Genomic DNA, 17,629 nt, shown 5'->3' on the forward strand with positions numbered 1-17,629 from the left:
ACGAATGTGCGTCCAAGCGCAGATCAGCGAACAAACTGCTGGAGCAGGCTCTCCACTTCCACACGTGGGTCTCGAACTCAGTCCATCCGCTTGGCGGGAAGTGCATTTACTCGGTGAGTAACCTCACCGAGTTTGGATTCATTGCCATCCCTGTGCAAAGGTGTCTGGGGAAGCCTGCGGCGGGAGGACAGAGCTGCCTACGCTCGCGAAAGGCAGACACGGGGAGAGCTGCGTCCGGGTGTTCTTCCGGAACCCGCCGGGGGCGACGTCAGCCAGAGACTAACTCAGCAGCGGCCGGACCCAGGTCGCCGCCGCCTCGGCTGCCCTCAGAGTTCCCATGCAACTCCCGCTCTCCGCGGTCTCAGCCCACAGCATCGGAAGACAAACCGAGACCGCCATGCTGCACCCTCGGCCAGGACACGCTGGACCCGCGACCGGGCCATGCTGCACCCACGGCGGGCCATGCTGGACCCACGGCCGGGCTACGCTGCACCGCGACCGGGCCATGCTGCACCCGCGGCCGGGCTATTTGCAGCACCGCGGCCGGGCCATGCTGCACCGCGCACCCAGCCACCGATCTAACTCGGTCCCCATAGCAACCCACCGCGACCGTCCGCTCCTACGCAGGGCCCTTCCGCTTGGGCTCGGCTTCTACTTCCGTTTCCGGTTCCAGCGTCCCTCGGCTCGCCTAGAAGGGCTTTGCATTGTGGGAGCTCCTTCCTTTCTCGCTCCCCGGCCATCTTGGCGGCTGGTCTTGGTGAGTGAGCTCTGCTGGGTGGATGATCGCTCGGCGCGGGGAGCCCCGCTGCTTAGCGCTTTGCGCTCCCGATGCTAATCCTCTCTTCTGCCCTCTCTGTGTGCTAGGTTGGGGGCCGTCCCGCACCTAAGGCAGAAAGATGGTGGCAGCAAAGAAGACGGTGAGTGAGGCCGCCCGGGCCCGGAAGCCGATTCACGTGGAGAGCCGGGCCTGGGCCGGGCGGGTGGATGGGAGCCCCGTGGTCGTCCGCGTGCCGCCGGCGTGCAGAAAGGCTCACGGTGCCTTAGAGGGTCCAGTTCCCGAAGTCTGGAACCGGGTTTGGTTTTGAGATGGCTGCCCCCGGTTTTCAAGTCTCCGATGTTTGCCTTGTAGAAAAAGTCTCTGGAGTCGATCAACTCTCGGCTCCAGCTTGTTATGAAAAGTGGGAAGTACGTGCTGGGATACAAACAGACTCTGAAGATGATCAGACAGGGCAAAGCGAAATTGGTGATCCTCGCCAACAACTGCCCCGCCTTGAGGTAATGCAGGGGACCGGAGCGTGTGGGACCAGCGCTGGGAAGAATGGGTTGGATGGCTGCTGCCTGGTGTTTGGACCTCGGTGTGTGCGTGTGTGTGTGTGCGTGTGCGTGTGTGTGCGTGCACCTTTGAAACGTGTGTGGCAGGAGGAAGACAAACGATACACGTTCAGAGAAGCACTGTCTTAGTTCAGAAAAGTTGTGGCTGTTTTACGGAGCTGAGGGTGTCATAAGATCACCCGTTCAGCAGTGCCCAGTTTTCTGAACATATGTTTACCCTTGGTTCACTCTGAGCTTGAACCTGTTGAGTGTTGTAAGTAAGTTAGAGAAACGTGCCAACTAGAAGAAGCCCCTGGATTTTCTGTGGCACTTGCGCCCCTTTTCAGTCTTTCGTGTAGGGCGCCTATCCGTAGGGGCAGAATTTGGAGTATTTGGCCTTACTTTAAACCTTTCAGGTGTGTGACGGATTTTTTTGGTTTGTCTATATTTTTTAACTGATCCCTTATAGTCGCAGACATTCATTATTAAATACAAGCTCAGGCCCGGGTACGGGATGGATGGGGTTCAGGTTACATTTTCTTTTCTTTTCTTTTTTTTTAAGATTTATTTATTATGTACACAGTATTCTGTCTGCATTTATGCTTGCCAGCCAAAAGAGGACGCCCTATCTCATTACAGATGGTTGTGAGCCATCTTGTGGTTGCTGGGAATTGAATTCAGGACCTCTGGAAGAGGAGCTAGTGCTCTTAACCACTGAGCCATCTCTCCAGCCCCAGCTCATTTCTCATGAGCTTCTTTTGGCACTATTGATGGTCTGTGGGACTTTCACGTTCTAACCGCCTGTGTCCAGTGAGCTGGCAGTGAAGCTGTTACTCATCAGGGTGCTAGTGGGTAACCCTACCCTCCACAACGTAGTACCTGTTGTTGATTTGACAAATACATAAAGTTTTGGACACTGTTAAGTTTAACTTTTTTTTTTAAGTTTATTTGTAATTGTGTGTGTGTGTGTGTGTAAGAGAAGAGTGAATTCCTGTGACCTGGGGAATCGGGAGGGAGGGAGAGAGGGGAAAGAGTGGGTGCATGTGACCTGGGACTCCAGAAGAGGGTGTCAGACCCCCTGGAGGTGGAGTTGTGAGTGCTGGGAACTGAACTTGGGGCTTTGGTAAGGAAGGAATACCTCCAGCTTTGTCCACATTGACTTTTGAATGTCTGTCGTACCCTTTTCTGCTAACCTGGATACTCGTAGTTTTTAAGTACCTCCTTACACATCTTAAACCTATTAGTAGTTTGAAACGTGAATACCACATACTTGGAATTGAACACCACCCAAACCAACTAGGTATTTATAAGCTTCACTTGGAAGTGATCAGTTACTGTTAAAAGCCTCATCAGTTAGTGGCAACAGTCTATCAGTATCTTGATATGGCATTTTATTTTGCTTTTTGTTCCCAAAGGAAATCTGAAATAGAATACTATGCCATGTTGGCTAAAACTGGTGTCCATCACTACAGTGGCAATAACATTGAGTTGGGCACAGCGTGTGGAAAATACTACAGAGTATGCACACTGGCCATCATTGACCCAGGTACGCTTTTTAAATCATACAATATTTATGCAACATTGCTTCTAGTAAATCTCTTTGGCTGGGAATAAACAGTTTGGGGCGAGAGCCTGCAAGTACTGTCTTGTGCTTTGAGCTTAGCGTCAGTGCCTTGCAGAGCACTGCGAATCTTCTCGCTGTTCTGGTTCTGTGATAACCAGGGCAGGCTAGACATTCGCTACAGGAAGGCCATGCATGTGTCCCCAGACCTAGGTCTGTACCTAGGCCTGGTTTTCTAGATGCTGGTGACAAGACCGGTCTGATTAGTTATGTGTGTTCTGTGTTTTCCTAGGGTGGTTGAGATTAGATTCTAAGGTATTTTTAATTGGTCTCGAGTGACAGCAACTGCTGTAATAATCTGCAGATAGGGGCTAATCTGTCTCCTTGACTTAACATATAGCCACTCTAGGGAAGTCCTGTGATTACCAGTTGCCATTACATGAATTGTAAAACTATTATTTTTTATTTTTTAGGTGATTCTGACATTATTAGAAGCATGCCAGAACAGACTGGTGAAAAGTGAAAAGTTTTCCTTTAATAAAACTTTACCAGAGCTCCTTTTAAAAACTGTGTCCGTTTGGATTGTTTTCTTCCTAGCTTTTGGTTCTCTTACCTTGAAGGTAGGATTAGTTATTGAAACCAAATATCCAGTTTGCTGGGGTTTTTTCTTTTGCTAAAGTAGTATACTATCTGTGTAAAATGTGGGATCAGAAGTGGTTTTTTTTTGTTTGTTTGTTTGTTTTTTGTTTTTCGAGACATGGTTTTTCTGTAGGTTTGGAGCCTGTCCTGGAACTAGCTCTTGTAGACCAGGCTAGCCTCGAACTCACAGAATCCGCCTCTGCCTCCCAAGTGTTGGGATTAAAGGCATGCACCACCACCACCCGGCCCAGAAGTGTTTCAAAGTTTGGATTTCCGTGTTGAAATACATGCACTCTTGTGTTCATTTAATATGTATCTAATCAGAAGGCCGTGTTTTTGGTACTTTGTGTGGGCGGGTGTGTTTCAAGTTTCATAACTACCTTCTGTACCTAACTGTAAGTACCAAGGCATGACCTCTCACTTAACCTAGAATTTGGCAGTTCCAGCTAATTTAGCTAGGCAGCTTCCTCTGCATCCTGTGTGTCTCCTGAGAGATAGCAATGCAGGCTGGGTACCCTGCACATCCACTATTGTATGTGGGTGCTGGAGCCATGGAGCTGTTATTCCCAGCCCTGTAAAGAAAGGTTTGTGATTTTAGTCTCGGTATTTATTATGTATTTGGATATGTTTGAGAGGCATTGGTGTAGCAAGACTTGTGATTGACAAAGCTGTGTAGCACAGGGAGGAGTGCTCTCTGAGGTGCTAAACGTCTAGAGTACAAGGGTCTTGAGAGCTTGCGTGGAAAGGCGTCTCGGACAACCCTAGAGTGAGCCTGGGCCCTCAGCTGATGAAGTGTCAGGTTATCCAGGAGGGTATTCTGTCATTCAGCTCCAAAACGTCAAAGTTGGGATTTTGGACAAAGTACATTTTGTCCTGTGTAATCTAAGCTTCTGAAGGAAGCTTTAGGAGTATCAGAAAGGCTTCCCCAATGCTCTCCTTCCATCTACTCAGGTTTTCTGTGATTGAAGAGTGAGCCATAGGAGCTGAGGATGCTTTCTGTGTGTTGTCCAGAGTCAGAGTGGACTTGCCTTAATAGTACATAGCTGGCGTGTCTCCCACTGTGACAGGTGGGAGGAGACTGGTTTCAGAAGTTAACCTAAGATGGATATGCTTTGTAGAGTGTCTCCGTTTGGGAGCAGCAATAACTGCAGGGAACCAACCAGTCTCTCATTTCTGCTTCTATCTGGTTGTGCCCCCCAGTTGTTCCCATCCCCACCCCCAGACATTTTTGTTTTGATTTTTTTCTGAGGCAGGTTTTCTCTGTAAAACTGTCCTGACTGTCCTGGAACTCACTGAGATTGCCTGCCTCTGCTCCCGAGTATGTAATTAAAGGTGTGCACCCCCACTCTCACCCCTGATTTCACACTAGGATGTTTCCAGGTTAAGGTACTGGCTGAGTTGGATTTTAAGTGTTCTAAATTCTTGGTGATGTGCTCAAAATCAGGTATTAGATCTTTTATATACATTGGTTAGGTCTGCCTTTTAGAGCTATTTCCATGGTTCAGAGTGTTTCAGTTTAATTCTTAATGAATGGTAAACTGGAGAATCCCAAAGCACAAGTTCTGAGGTACTATCTTGTGGGGTTTGTATGCAGTTAGTGACTTGGCTACAGGCATTTAGAATGTTTCTTTAATGCATGGTTTCTAGGGCTTTGTAGGTAGTGATTATGTGGTATAAGATTTGGCTTTTAATTTACACATTTTTTGTCTACTCATTGTGTCTGCAAGAAGGGTTAAAAATGAAGAGGAAAGTTCAAACACACCTTGGGTGTGTTTGTGGGATAGCTGGTAAGTGCTGTTGTGCTGTGGCTGCTGGGAAAGAACTCAGAGTTGGGTTGCTCTAATGTGAGGGAGTGCCGGGAATTCTAGCCCAGTGGACTTTTGTTAGGTGGAGACAAGTGCCAAAGAAGTTGATGTTGAGGGGGCTGGAGAGATGGCTCAGCGGTTAAGAGCATTGCCTGCTCTTCCAAAGGTCCTGAGTTCAATTCCCAGTTGACACATGGTGGCTCACAAACATCTGTAATGAGGTCTGGTGCCCTCTTCTGGCCTGCAGACAGTAGGCACGTATACATAATAAATAAAGTTGATGTTGAGTAAAATTGCAAGCAACACTCTGTGGCAGATGAACAAACTGTCTGACACAATTTGAGCTTGCTATAGCAAGAAAGTCTAACCTATTCCGGTGTTCTCTTCCTTGTGAGACAAGCCGTTATATAGGCTCAAACAATATTTTAAGAAACAAAAATCGCAGGCTGGGCGATGGTGGCGCACGTCTTTAATCCCAGCACTCGGGAGGCAGAGGCAGGCGGATCTCTGTGAGTTTGAGACCAGCCTGGTCTGCAAGAGCTAGTTCCAGGACAGGCTCCAAAGCCACAGAGAAACCCTGTCTCAAAAAAAAAAAATCGCAATTATGGAATTGGGACAATAGCCAACAGTATATGGTGAAGAAACCACATTTTAGGCTAGTCATGGATGGAGCTAGCTGTATAACGTAGAAGGAAGATAAGTCATGTTTCATGGGAAGATTTTCTCTGGTTCATCTTGGAACTTTGCTGTGCTTTTTCCTATGGTGGACCTGCTCTGCCCCCCAGTATCTAGTACATTTACCACTTAATTCGCTGTCTTCCATCTGGTTCAGAGAGGACGAATTCTGTCTTCATCTACTCAGACAGAATAAGCCCCACCTTAGCGCTGACTGCTAAATACAGATCACAGGCGATACCGAGCATTTAAAACACTGGCGAAGGGGGGCCTTGCAACCCTCTCCTATAACCTGGGCACCTGTATATGTGCCTAAGAATTGTTTTTAGATTCATGAGCATGAGTGCTTGGCTTGCAGTTTGTGCTGCACGCATTCCTGGTGTTCCTGGAGGCCAGTAGAGGGCATCAACTCCCTGGAACAACTTAATGGATGGCTGTGAGCTGCCACGCGCTGGAGAACAACCTGAGTCAACTGAGAACAAGGGATCTCGATTGCTGGGCCATCTCTAGGAAAGACTTGTTCAGTGTTGCCCACGTGCATTTAAGTGCTCCATGTGCATGCCCAGTGCCCAAGGGGGCAGGTGCTGGTGCTGGCTCCTCTGGAACTGCAGTTAGAGGTGGCTGGGACTCAGGGGTGCTCAAGACTGAGTCTGGGTCTTCTGCAAGAACACCAAGTGCACTTAGCCGCCAAGCCATCTCCAGTCTTGTTTTTAAAAAATGTATATGAGAAATGGGTTGCTGGATGGTGATAGGTTTGCTTTTACTCCCAGCTCTTGGGAGGCAGAGGCAGGTGTTCCAGGACAGCCAAAGCCAACAAATAATGCTTTGAGTTGCTAGATGTGAATGTACTCAATTCTCAACCCAGCAAGACAGTGCTGTGAACCTGATTTTACAGATGAATTCAGGCTTACAGAATCAGCAGTGAAATGGAATACAAAATGCTTAACCAGTCGCCAGTGCAGCTGGCAAGCCCAATGCTGACAACACTTATATAGACAATAACAAAGCTAAATATCTTGGATTAAACTACATAATTTAGACATTCATTAAAACTATTATAAACTTTTAAACAAGCACCACACATTGAAAAGAACAAGTTAATTTCAAAAAAGACCCCCTTGTGTCTGTTTATGCATGCCCATTGGGTCCCTTGTAGCTGGAGTTCGGACTGAGCACAGCTGCCTGACGTGGGAGCTGGGAACCCGGTCCGGCAGCAAACGCTCTTAACTATTTCATCCAGTCCCTGATCTGTAAAACATGATGCCTTCCTGTGTTGTATGTGGTTGTGCCACTAGTGGGAGCCAATAAAGGCCAGGCAGTATGGGGCATGGCTTCTCCCTCAGTCTTTGTCCTGAAACGTTTATTCTGAGTTAGAACATTTACACCTGGGAAGATTCTTCAGATAAGATGGAGGCCTAGGGAATCACTGCACTCAGCTCTCCTGTGGGAGGACATTTGATGAGAACAAAGTATCCATCTTTTGGAAAAACAAATGATGAAAAGCTGTTACTTGTTAAGTGCTGTCTTGAGGTGGTCTGCACATACATATACATCTCCTTGAGCGGTGATTGTGTCTGTTAGTTCATAGAAATTACTAAAATGCTAGACTTTGTCTTAGGATTTTTTTTTTTTTCTGATAGGATCTCAGATGTAGATCAGGCTGTCTTTGAACTCACGAAGGTATCCCTGCCTCTGTCTCCCAGATTGTCATTGACTTTTAAAATTGATTTGGGGGCTGGGATGTGACTCAGCGTGGTTTCCTCACGGGCGTAATCACGTGCACCACATAAATCGGGTGTGGCAGCACAGTTTCTGTAATCCCAGCACTCAGGAGGCTTGAGGACACCCTGGGATACTGGGCTACACGCGATACTATTTAACAACAACAGGAAATTCGTTTTTGGTTTCACTATGGCTTGGAAGAGATTTTGGAATTTCTGCAAACGAATAGCATTTCTGTGGTATGGACTACCCAGTGACTCAGTTCTGATGTTTAGGCTATTTCTAACTTGTCGCTTTTGTACCCTAGTGACTCTGCTCTGTAGGTCTCTCTTGTGTATGTTAAAGGCCATTTGGTTTGAACCAAATGGTATGGCAGCTGCTGTCATTACAGGTACACTCCCTAGCAACTCGTAAGAACCTGTATTTCTGCATTGGTAGCCACCGCTAGACAGTGGTCGTACCAAGCTCACGAGCAAAAGAAAAAATTAAATTTGTTTTATTTTGGGGGGTGTAATAGATTTTTTTTGTCGTGTATGCATATTTTATATTTAAAGTTACAGTGAGACTGGGCTTGGTGCCACATGCCTGTATTACCTGCCAGTGCAATGAAGCAGGAGAATTGAGAATTATAGGCAGCCTGAGTTACAACCTCAGCAAATTTGAGACCCCATCTCATATTTAAACTAGGAATTTTACTCAACATTTTCTGGAGTGGTGAATTTTAATGTGTAAAAATTAAACTTATTGCAGAGCATAGGTCCCATGACTTTATGCATACGTCCATATACATCAGGGTAAATTCCAGTACAAAAACGTTAGCAATTTGTGGGGTCAGTTTTCTGCAGAATTGTCAAATGAGATTTCAGTGCTAAGGCAGGAAGGCAGAAGCAAGTTGTACCCACAGCAGATCACAGAACACGAGACAGCTCATTTTTTCTCAGGGTAAACTCACTTTAGGCTTCAGAAGGACCCCTCCCCCCTTAGTGTCTCCATTTTCTCTTTGTACAGCAATCCAGTGTCTTCTGTACTGGTTGTGGTTTGCTTTACAGATTTGACTATGGTTGAGCTTTGAGGCTCCACCACGTTTTTTGAAATTTTTATGATGTATAAACACAAGACAGCATTTCTAGTCTTCATCTGTATCGTAGGCGGTTTTCCAAGGCTTCCATTCTCTGAGTCATTTCTTCTAGTAAATCTCATTAAGGAAGAGGAACCTGGATGCCTGTTTTAACTTACAATCAAGTACAACTTGAAATGATTACTAAAAGTTATTTTAAAAAGACTTTGGGCTTAAAAGCAAACTGTCTCATATTTTAAAACCCTTATACATTTATAGTGATTCATTTAGCATGCCATTAAGACAATATATTTAAAAAATTCATGTTGAGCTCATTTTTAAAACAACAAAGCCAGATATTTCAGTTTGAATTTGGGTTTTCTTTAAGATTTTCCAAAAATGTTTTCTAACTACACCCATGTTACTACTCTGGGAGCCAAAACTGATTTGGGAAACATATAAAGAAAAGGATGATGCCTTACCAGGGTAAAGGGAAGTCAGCAGAGAGGTGTGGGAATGGGGTCATTGGTGGCAGACCAAGAACTGAGGTGCAAGTGGCCTTGAATGCTCTTTCACAGCCTTCAGAAGGGGTAGAGAGGAACAGGAAGAAACTAGTTAAGTATTTAAGCCCTATAATTACTATCTGCTCCCACGACAGAGTGACAGCCCAGTTTTATCTGTGTCATTTACTGTCAGGAAGACTTATTCCACATAGAGGACCAATCCCTCTTTCCCATCCTTACAGGAAGAATTGCGTGTTCTTGGTAAGCCCGTTGGCAGGGGTAGTTCAGAATTAAGCTATTTCTCTGTGGACTAGTTGATGCTCCCCGAGATCCGTATCAGCCAGCTTCAGTAAGCTTACTGTAGTTTTACATTCAGAGCAGCTGGCAGCGTGTTCAGTGTGTAAAAGCACCCATCACTGTCATCCCGGAGCATTCCTGTTTAAATGAGTCACTCCACTTTGTTCCCTTGGTAGAATTTTTCATCTCTTAGGAGTGCTGGCCGGGGGCCGGGCGGTGGTGGCGCACACCTTTAATCCTAGCACTCGGGAGGCAGAGGCAGGCGTATCTCTGTGAGTTCGAGACCAGCCTGGTCTACAAGAGCTAGTTCCAGGACAGGCTCCAAAACCACAGAGAAACCCTGTCTCGAAAAACCAAAAAAAAAAAGTGTTGATATAAGGGATCTCGGCTGCCAAGAAGAAAAGGGAAACACCCTGTTCTTCAAAATCTGCACATATATGCAGCTTCTGTATGGTTAGGTTAGGGTTGAAGGCTTAGAGATTAAACTGAACCTCTTCATTCTACAACACACTTTGCCTAGACCTGCATTCCTAGTGTTTATCCACTAGAGTTAAGTGCCTCTCCACTTAACGCTTTATATACTGCCTGATACCCTTAATTCTGCTCTTTCTATCCTAGCCAGCAGATGACAGCTTGACCATGGCCACTAAGCTTGGCTTGACTTCCACTCTCAATACTGATGAGGCTGCTGTTATAGAAAAGGGCCTTTCCTGGTTCAGCGTTGCTGGCTTTGCTGATGAAATCCGCACAGTTATCTGTAAAGTGTTGCTACTATGCTCTGCTTTGCATACAGAGCATCTGTTGAAAAAGGATATAGCGCTGGGTTAGTTTTCTTACTTCTTCATTTGCAAGGTTCTGGAACATTATAAGGTTTTCACATTTGCATTGGTCTTGGCTTTCTTCCAAAGGACTTCCTGAGAAAGCAGATGGAAAGAGCTCACCTCTGTCTTTCATGCACTTCCCAGACACAATAATGGTACTGAGTCAGAACACAGGAAACCATAATGGAAGAAAATGCTCAGCCTCTTCCACGCATCCAGACCCAGGGAAGTAGGTACTGGGAACGGGGCTTTCGCTGCACACTGGGAGTCAAGATTACTGCTTCTTTTAGTTTAGCTTTTACTTGTTTACTTAATTTCCTCTTTTTTTTTCCTACTTTAAGTCTGTTGGCAAGCTGAAAGGCTGCTGCAACTTATCTGGTAGTGATATTTCACTTGGAATTACCTGAAGACTTCGTTGAGTGGGAAAGCTTTTGTGTAGATCGTGAAAGATTGTCTTCTTCAAACAGATATCTATGCTGCACTGCAAAATTAGAACAGGAAAGTAGGTCTCGGATATTTATGGTGATTGGCTCAGATTCTGTAAGGAGAGAAAACCGAATTCAAACCTGCTTCACGCTCCTGTGGTTTAAAGCAGGCACCAGCTGGTGCAAGGCATTGGGCATTCCTTGGTAGAGAGCCTTGCTTTGAAATATACTGTGACATAAGCTGTCAGGATAGGTGGTAGCCGCCAAATATGGCGTCAAGGACAGTAAATCCCTTAGCTGGCATTTAAATCTATGGTCACTTTACAACTTGTATCTGCAGGGAGGCGGGAATGAAGCCTTTGCTTCAGTGAGGGCGGATCATACGGCCTTTGGAAGCTCACCTGCTGGCTGGTGGACCTGCTTTGGTGGTTCCCCTGCTGGGGAGTCCCGTCTTCCATCAGAGTCTTCTAGAGCTGGGAGGAAAGAGATGGCCAAAAGGAGTGACGGTTTCACACATGCTCTTTAGAACACTGCTAGAAACCAGGTCTTTTGGTGATATTTGGTGGCACCAAAGATTCTGTGATGTATGACCATGGTGGAGCAGTTCTCTCTCTGAAGAGAACATAAATTGCATCTAAAGAATGCTCCCCTCCCCGTGCCATGTCAAGGAAGGGAGGCAGAACAAGTTTCTGAAAGATACTTGTGTAATCCCTACAGCCCTACCTGTGACATTCCCCCGAGAATGAAAGAGCCAAAACATGCTCCCCGCTTTGGGATCTGGAAGACTTTCCCCCTGTGCTCCCCTTCACCCCAGGGGAGAAATAAGACATCATGGGCTACATTTTAAGTGTGTCTGAACCCAGAATGTGAATAACAAGGGAAGTGGTAGAATCCCTATGTAAGCATAACTGGATTAATAAGTGAACTGGAAAAAACTACACAAAATGTCTGGAATCTAAAGGACAGTCATATTTTTTAAATAGAAGTCTCCTCAGAAAGGTATTTTTTAGGTGAGCTTATAAGGATAGATATCCCCTTCCACAAATACCCTGAAATAGTACTTCTATTCTGGTTTCTTTAATGGTGCCTTCTTGCTTAAATGATCCCTTCTCTAGGTTTGATGAGGATTAAAAATGGCATGTTAAGACATTTGGCACAGAGTTGGTGCTGAAGACATAGTAACTATCATATTTGTCTTCACCTCGCCTGCATTTTCTTGTCACCTGTCTTGGCCAGCAGGGTGGTATTTTCTGAGGCCCTGTGGCCAAGGTCCGCCCTAGCTACGCTCTACAGTACCCTGTGGCCAAGGCCCACCCTAGCTACACTCTACAGTACCTTCACAGATGCCTTGCTTCAGCTTTTCACTGATCTCGCCCATTGTGCTGAAGTCCTCTGCATAGAAGAGATGCTTGTCCGTGGGTTCAGAGGCAATCTCCTGTAGTTCTTCCTCAATGGCTTTTCCTACCCCAACAGCATACACAGTGATACCTAGGCAACAGGAATTAGGATAAGATACAGTTGCACTCCTAGGGTCTGGACATTGTACTGTGCTCAAAGCCAGTGAGATGCTAAGTGATGTGATTTGAAGCATCAATATCAACACCTCTTTATGTTTTTCAGCATTTTTATCTCTGACCTATGAACAGGAGATAGAGATGTAGCACCTAGAAGAGGACAGATGCTGTTGGTTAGCTCTGGAGAGGGCCGGGTCACAGATGTGCAGCTTTAGCATGTTGCCTTCTGGATAGTAGGGAAAGTGTGGTCTCACAGCTCACTAAAGTGAGAGGTTTTCTGGGAAAATTCTAAGCAGGTCAAATCATGACCTTATTAAAAACTAGGCTCTTACCATATAGCTAAGGCTGGGCTGGAACTGGTGGTTCCCCTGTCTCAGCCCTCTGAGTGCACGGAAGGGTTCTTCTCAAAAGGAAAGAAGAATTTTAAGTGTTTGGGGGGTCCAGTGGAGTTGCCTTTGCGATGGGGAATGGAGTTTCCTTCACTCCTGTCTTTGCAGGTTGGGCGAGTGTCTGTTGAACATCTACACATCTGGCTCATCTAGGCACTAGGTCTAGGACTCTTGGGTGCGGTGGTCTGCCTTCCCTTCTCCTCTTAGGGCACCTGGAGCAAACACTCTGAAGTCGTGAAGTCTTTAGACAGCAGAGTGTGGCTCTTGACTGCTGGGAGGTCAAAAGCCAAGTTGGATGTTAGAGCCAGTTCATGATAATGCCCATTTCCTCTGGTGAGATGAGAAAGCTCAAGGCTACAAAGCAGTCTGCTTGTAAGCCCAAACTCCTTAGCACTGAAGGCACTATCAGGTGTCCTAAGTGGATCAAAAGTATATTCACCTGGTAGCTTGTGTTTGTAGTCTGAGCACTAGGAAGGCTGAGGCAGGAGGACTGCTATGAGTTTAAAGCCATCCTGTGCTACATAGTGTGCTTAAGGTCAGCCTGGGCTAGAAAGATCCTGGTTTGAAAGAAAAAAAAAGTTTATGTGTGTCAGTAAAGTTGCCACCAGAAATCCATTAAAAAATCTTCAGGTGACTCTGTAGGGGACCAGACTGCTGGACCAGCTGCATGATGTAGTTAAACAGCACAGGCTGAGGTGATTGCGCTGGAGGTCACACACTGAGCACTAAATCCTATTACTCAGGCTGGAACATTTTACTGAGTGTCTTCAGGGTCCCATTACAGCCTCTAGATGGCAGTCTAGTCAAGGTGAATTTTTAATGGCAGTTGCCACACTGACTTTCTGTACTCACTCAGACTCCTAAGGCCAGCTATGAATCTAAAAGACCAGAACTTTGTGTAATATAAACCACAACACCACCCCGTATTACCATTGGCCTTGGCTTTGCTGGCCCACTCGGAGACGTCGTCCTGAGCCCGTCCATCAGTGAACACAATGGCTACTCTGGGCACCCGGGTAGAGAGGGGCCTGGCCCCTTCTACTTGGGTAAAACTTCTCTCAAACATGTGTTTCAGGGCCAGTCCAGTCATAGAGCCTTTGCCCATGTATTTCATGTGGACCACAGCTTTCTTCATGTCCTTGGCTGAGCTGAAGTCCCTCAGGGTAAACTCCGTGCGGACCTGTGTGGAATACTGCAGCAGCCCCACCCGAGCCGCTTTGGGGGAAACTGCCAGAGAATCTATAATCCCAGTGACAAAATGCTTCACGATCTCAAAATTGTCTTCTCCGAGACTCTTGGACCCATCAATCACAAAGACTAGGTCAATTGGGCCTTCAGTGCATCCTATACGGACAGAAGGAAAGGTGGCATGGTTACAATGTTAGAGATCAGCTATATACAAAAGTATAAAGAAGCATGCTTCAGCAGGAGGCATGGCTGAGTTCGGAGATCTGTCTCTGTTCTTCAGCGAGCACACAGGACAGAGGAGTAGGGAATCTCACAAGCTACACAGTATCCACACATTGTAAAGGAAACCACACAGTGATCCCTGGTAGCCAAGCCTTGCAGTAACTGCATACAGCATGGTAAAGAATTAGAGCAGTGGTTCTCAACATTGCTAATGCTAAGACCCTTTAATACAGTTCCTCGTGTTGTGGCGACCTCCAACCATAAAGTTATTTTTGTTGCTATTTCATAATTGTAATTTTACTACTGTTATGACTGTAACGTAAATATCTGTGTTTTCCAATGGTCTTAGGCAACCCATGTGAAAGAATCAATTGACCCCTAAAGGGGTTGCTACCCACTAGACGACTATACCAAGGCAGTCCTTTTTGCTTTGTTGCGGGAGGCAGATAGATAAACACAATAATTGATATATAGTATTTTGACTGCCAGTTGAGATATTAATTTTTTCTAGCCGTTACTTCTCCCAAGAAGCTTCCACAATAACCCAGCTTGTGTCAGCTATTCTCTGAATAAAAACCCCAACACATTAGTTTATTCAATCAAAATCAAGTTTCTGAGTATTTGCTTTGTGAAAGGCAGTGGACACAGCAAGATTATGATAATGACTAACAAAATATCTGACACCGTGTTCCTTAAGTCCACTGTGTCCTAAGCTGTATGCATCTGGGAGGATAATTATTTAACAATGGTCTTTCTCCCCTAGTCTAGATTGTCCTTCAGTAGATACTATGTGTCATTTATTTTTGTAGCCATAATGTTTGGCACACAATAAATACTTAATACATTATTACTGGCAGAATAAAAGAACAGAGTGGTATGTATCCATTAGGTAGTACAATTTAAGTACCCTACTGACTTACTAAGGCTTAAAAACGTATGATTTACTGAATTCTTTACCCAAACCAAGGCTTTTCGGGCACCTTTGATGGTTGACAGTAAAAAGTGAAAATGTTTTATGCAAATATGTAGGCAATTTGGATGCCGAGAGACTTTGTTTTTTCTGTAGGGCTGCATAAGAGAATTGTAACAATCCTAAATGAATGATCTCATTTCAAACAATCTACAGTATGTTATTATAATATTCTCTTTTATATATCAAGCAGCTGTCTAATCTTTCAAAGAGAAGCACAATAATAAAGCAAGTAAAGACATACATATGCAACAATACTTCTGTGCCCAGCCAGCAGAATATGCTAATGGGAGTGTGCGTGTGCGTGTGCGTGTGTGTGTGTGTGTGTGTGTGAGCATTGGGGTTGGCTTCTTTATTTCATTAAGTGCTTGTCCTAATTAGTCAATCTATTGATTTTTTAGCCATGGAAGGGAAATCAGGAAAGACTCGTGGCATGTATGTGGCTCTCCAGCAGATGTCACGGGTACTGGGGTGTCATGTATGTGCTCTCCAGCAGATGCCATGGGTATTGGGGTGTCATGTATGTGGTTCTCCAGCAGATGCTTACGGAACAGAGTCAGCCATTGTGATTCACTATCATCAAAGGTGTCCTGGCTGCTGCTGCTGAGCTTGGCCCTGCCTTCAGTGTACACATCTATGTTTATGGGAGAAGCAGGGCTAAGGGGTCTATTGCCTGAAGATGCTCCGGAAAGAATTGCTCCACAGCCAAATGGGAGCAGAGAGCTGGTCCAGGTCACTCACTCTTGCAGTGCTTCCCATCCTCAGCCAGGACAAAGCCCTCTGAGCATCGGCACATATAGAAATCTCCGTTGTTCACACATGTGTGCTCACAGCCGTGGTGGGTTGACTTGCAGACATCCTTCCCTGGGGAAAACGTGGGGAGATGAAGGAAGTCATCTGCTTTACAGCATCCGTCACTGCAGTCCATGCCAGGCAAAGAGCAAGGACAGCTCCTCTTTGAAGGCTTGCTCCTCCTGGCCCTGGATTTGTCGTTTAATTTTGAATGGCTAGATAGGCTTTTGCTTCCGATTTTGTAGTAGAGATCCCAAGTAACCCACGTCGGTTATCTAATGAACTTCGCAGAGGTGAGGTAATTTGAACTCCTTGAAGTAGTTATGACCCTTTAACCCCCACAACACCCCGGACACACGGCTAGGTATACACAGGGAATGCCATGCGTCTGACTGAGTTGTGCAAGGTTGTCCAGCCAGAAGGTGGCCCAGTTGAGGCACACTTCCTCCTGATCGTACGACACCCCAGGGCTTCATCTACCCTTTAAAAGAAGAAACCTTGGGCTGGAGAGATGGCTCAGCAGTTAAGAGCACTGACTGCTCTTCCAAAGGTCCCGAGTTCAATTCCCAGCACCCACATGGCAGCTCACAACTGTCTGGGACCCGACACCCATGGCAAATCACCAATGCACATAAAACAAACAAATAAATAAATAAGAAGAAACCTTACATGAAATTGGGATCTGTAACTATGGATACCTCTAGGAAGTGGGAAATACTGAGAGTTAATTGAGGGCTCAGCTTGCACAGCCAGAAATTCGAGTGCCTTTTACACAACTGCTCAATGTATTGACCAAAACATATGCTGACTGAATAGGAAAATATGACTCAGGCAGACCATGGACGGTCTCAGTGAAAGAAGCAGGGCAGTCTGCAGCTAGAAACCCAGACAGTGCAGTGAGGTTGGGAGTCAGGCCCCACCCACAGCACTCTGTCAATCACAGATCCTCTCACTAGACACAAGCCACGCCCCTGGAGAAGAACGCCTGATGAGTTATCCTGCCCAGCTTTGCCGAGAGCTGGAATGTCTCATGGTCTCAAAGGAGAAAACTGCCCACAAAGCAACCTCAAAGGCAAGTGAACTTACTTAACTAAAAAAGGACACCACAGCAGTGTCAAAAACAAGTAGCTGTTATCAACCCCCAACCCTTAAAGAGGACTGCCTTCTAGAATGGGAGAAAGTCTATGCCTGTATTCCAATCCCAGCCTCATTGGGCTGCTCTTGGGTGGTGCAATGGCTAATTCTATGTAAGCTTTGGCTGGGCTATGGTGCCTGCTGTTTTGTAAAACACAGATCTAGACATTGCTGCAAAAGTACTCATGCAAGAGGTTAACATTTAAATCAGTAGATTCTGAGTAATGCAGACTATCCTTTGTAGTGTGTGTGGGTCTCATCCAATCCATTGAAGGGCCCAAGGGTAAAAGGCTAAGATTCCCAGAGGAAGGGAAGCTGTTCTTCACCTGTAACATCAGGTCTACTGGATTCCAGCCTCCCTTACAGGCTTCTTCCTCACTAGCTCTCACAATCCCGTGAGCCAATTTCTTAAAGTCAGGTTTTTCCTCTCTCTTCCTTCAGCCACAACATGTACATACACAGCCCTCCTGCACATAAACACTATAATCTGTTTTTCTGGAGAATCCTAACATGGGTCTCTCTGTCTGTCTGTCTGTCTGTCTGTCTGTCTGTCTCTCTCTCTCTCTCTCTGTGTGTGTGTGTGTGTGTGTGTGTGTGTGTGTGT

The 17,629-nt window shown here is 45.8% G+C and overlaps 2 protein-coding genes and 2 non-coding genes across 7 annotated transcripts in view; 3 read left to right on the top strand and 1 right to left on the bottom strand.

Moving 5' to 3' along the window:
* Positions 1-698: 698 nt before the first annotated feature.
* Positions 699-3,440, top strand: Rpl30 (ribosomal protein L30). Of its 2 annotated transcripts, XM_005368139.3 has the most exons (5): positions 699-757; positions 865-917; positions 1,130-1,275; positions 2,727-2,857; positions 3,346-3,440. In XM_005368139.3, exons 2-5 carry the CDS (start codon positions 897-899, stop codon positions 3,393-3,395), a joined length of 348 nt encoding a protein of 115 aa, XP_005368196.1. In that variant the 5' UTR covers positions 699-757; positions 865-896; the 3' UTR covers positions 3,396-3,440. The 2 variants fall into 2 exon arrangements, with proteins under 2 accessions (XP_005368196.1, XP_026645566.1); XM_026789765.1 differs by having other exon boundaries at positions 745-917.
* On the top strand, positions 2,995-3,126 carry LOC113458455. Its single transcript, XR_003378838.1, has one exon. It is a non-coding gene; the product is annotated as a small nucleolar RNA SNORA72 (small nucleolar RNA).
* Positions 3,441-5,613: 2,173 nt separating the features above from the next.
* On the top strand, positions 5,614-5,738 carry LOC113458456. The gene has a single exon (XR_003378839.1). It is a non-coding gene; the product is annotated as a small nucleolar RNA SNORA28 (small nucleolar RNA).
* A 1,124-nt stretch (positions 5,739-6,862) lies between these two features.
* Matn2 (matrilin 2) overlaps positions 6,863-17,629 on the bottom strand; it is a 115,701-nt gene continuing 104,934 nt past the window's right edge. Inside the window, exons 13-19 of one of the 3 annotated variants that reach the window (XM_026789779.1) lie at positions 15,841-15,963; positions 13,650-14,063; positions 12,152-12,304; positions 11,218-11,289; positions 10,795-10,872; positions 10,386-10,484; positions 6,863-8,902 (exon numbers count right to left, since the gene is read on the bottom strand). In XM_026789779.1, coding sequence (XP_026645580.1) covers positions 8,847-8,902; positions 10,386-10,484; positions 10,795-10,872; positions 11,218-11,289; positions 12,152-12,304; positions 13,650-14,063; positions 15,841-15,963 — 995 coding nt within the window. In that variant the 3' untranslated portion in view covers positions 6,863-8,846. Of the gene's footprint in view, positions 8,903-10,385; positions 10,485-10,794; positions 10,930-11,217; positions 11,290-12,151; positions 12,305-13,649; positions 14,064-15,840; positions 15,964-17,629 lie in introns of all 3 variants that reach the window. The other 2 variants (XM_005368141.3, XM_026789780.1) reach the window with 2 other exon arrangements.

Source organism: Microtus ochrogaster, unplaced genomic scaffold, assembly GCF_000317375.1.
Source record: "Microtus ochrogaster isolate Prairie Vole_2 unplaced genomic scaffold, MicOch1.0 UNK29, whole genome shotgun sequence".
Taxonomy (NCBI): domain Eukaryota; kingdom Metazoa; phylum Chordata; class Mammalia; order Rodentia; family Cricetidae; genus Microtus; species Microtus ochrogaster.

What these genes read in the sequence shown, in the direction of transcription:
- Rpl30 (XM_005368139.3), top strand. Translation starts at nt 897, where the DNA reads ATGGTGGCAGCAAAGAAGACG. An exon ending in TGGTGGCAGCAAAGAAGACG is followed by an intron (nt 918 to 1,129) that starts GTGAGTGAGGCC and finishes TTTGCCTTGTAG; the next exon opens with AAAAAGTCTCTGGAGTCGAT. An exon ending in ACTGGCCATCATTGACCCAG is followed by an intron (nt 2,858 to 3,345) that starts GTACGCTTTTTA and finishes TTTATTTTTTAG; the next exon opens with GTGATTCTGACATTATTAGA.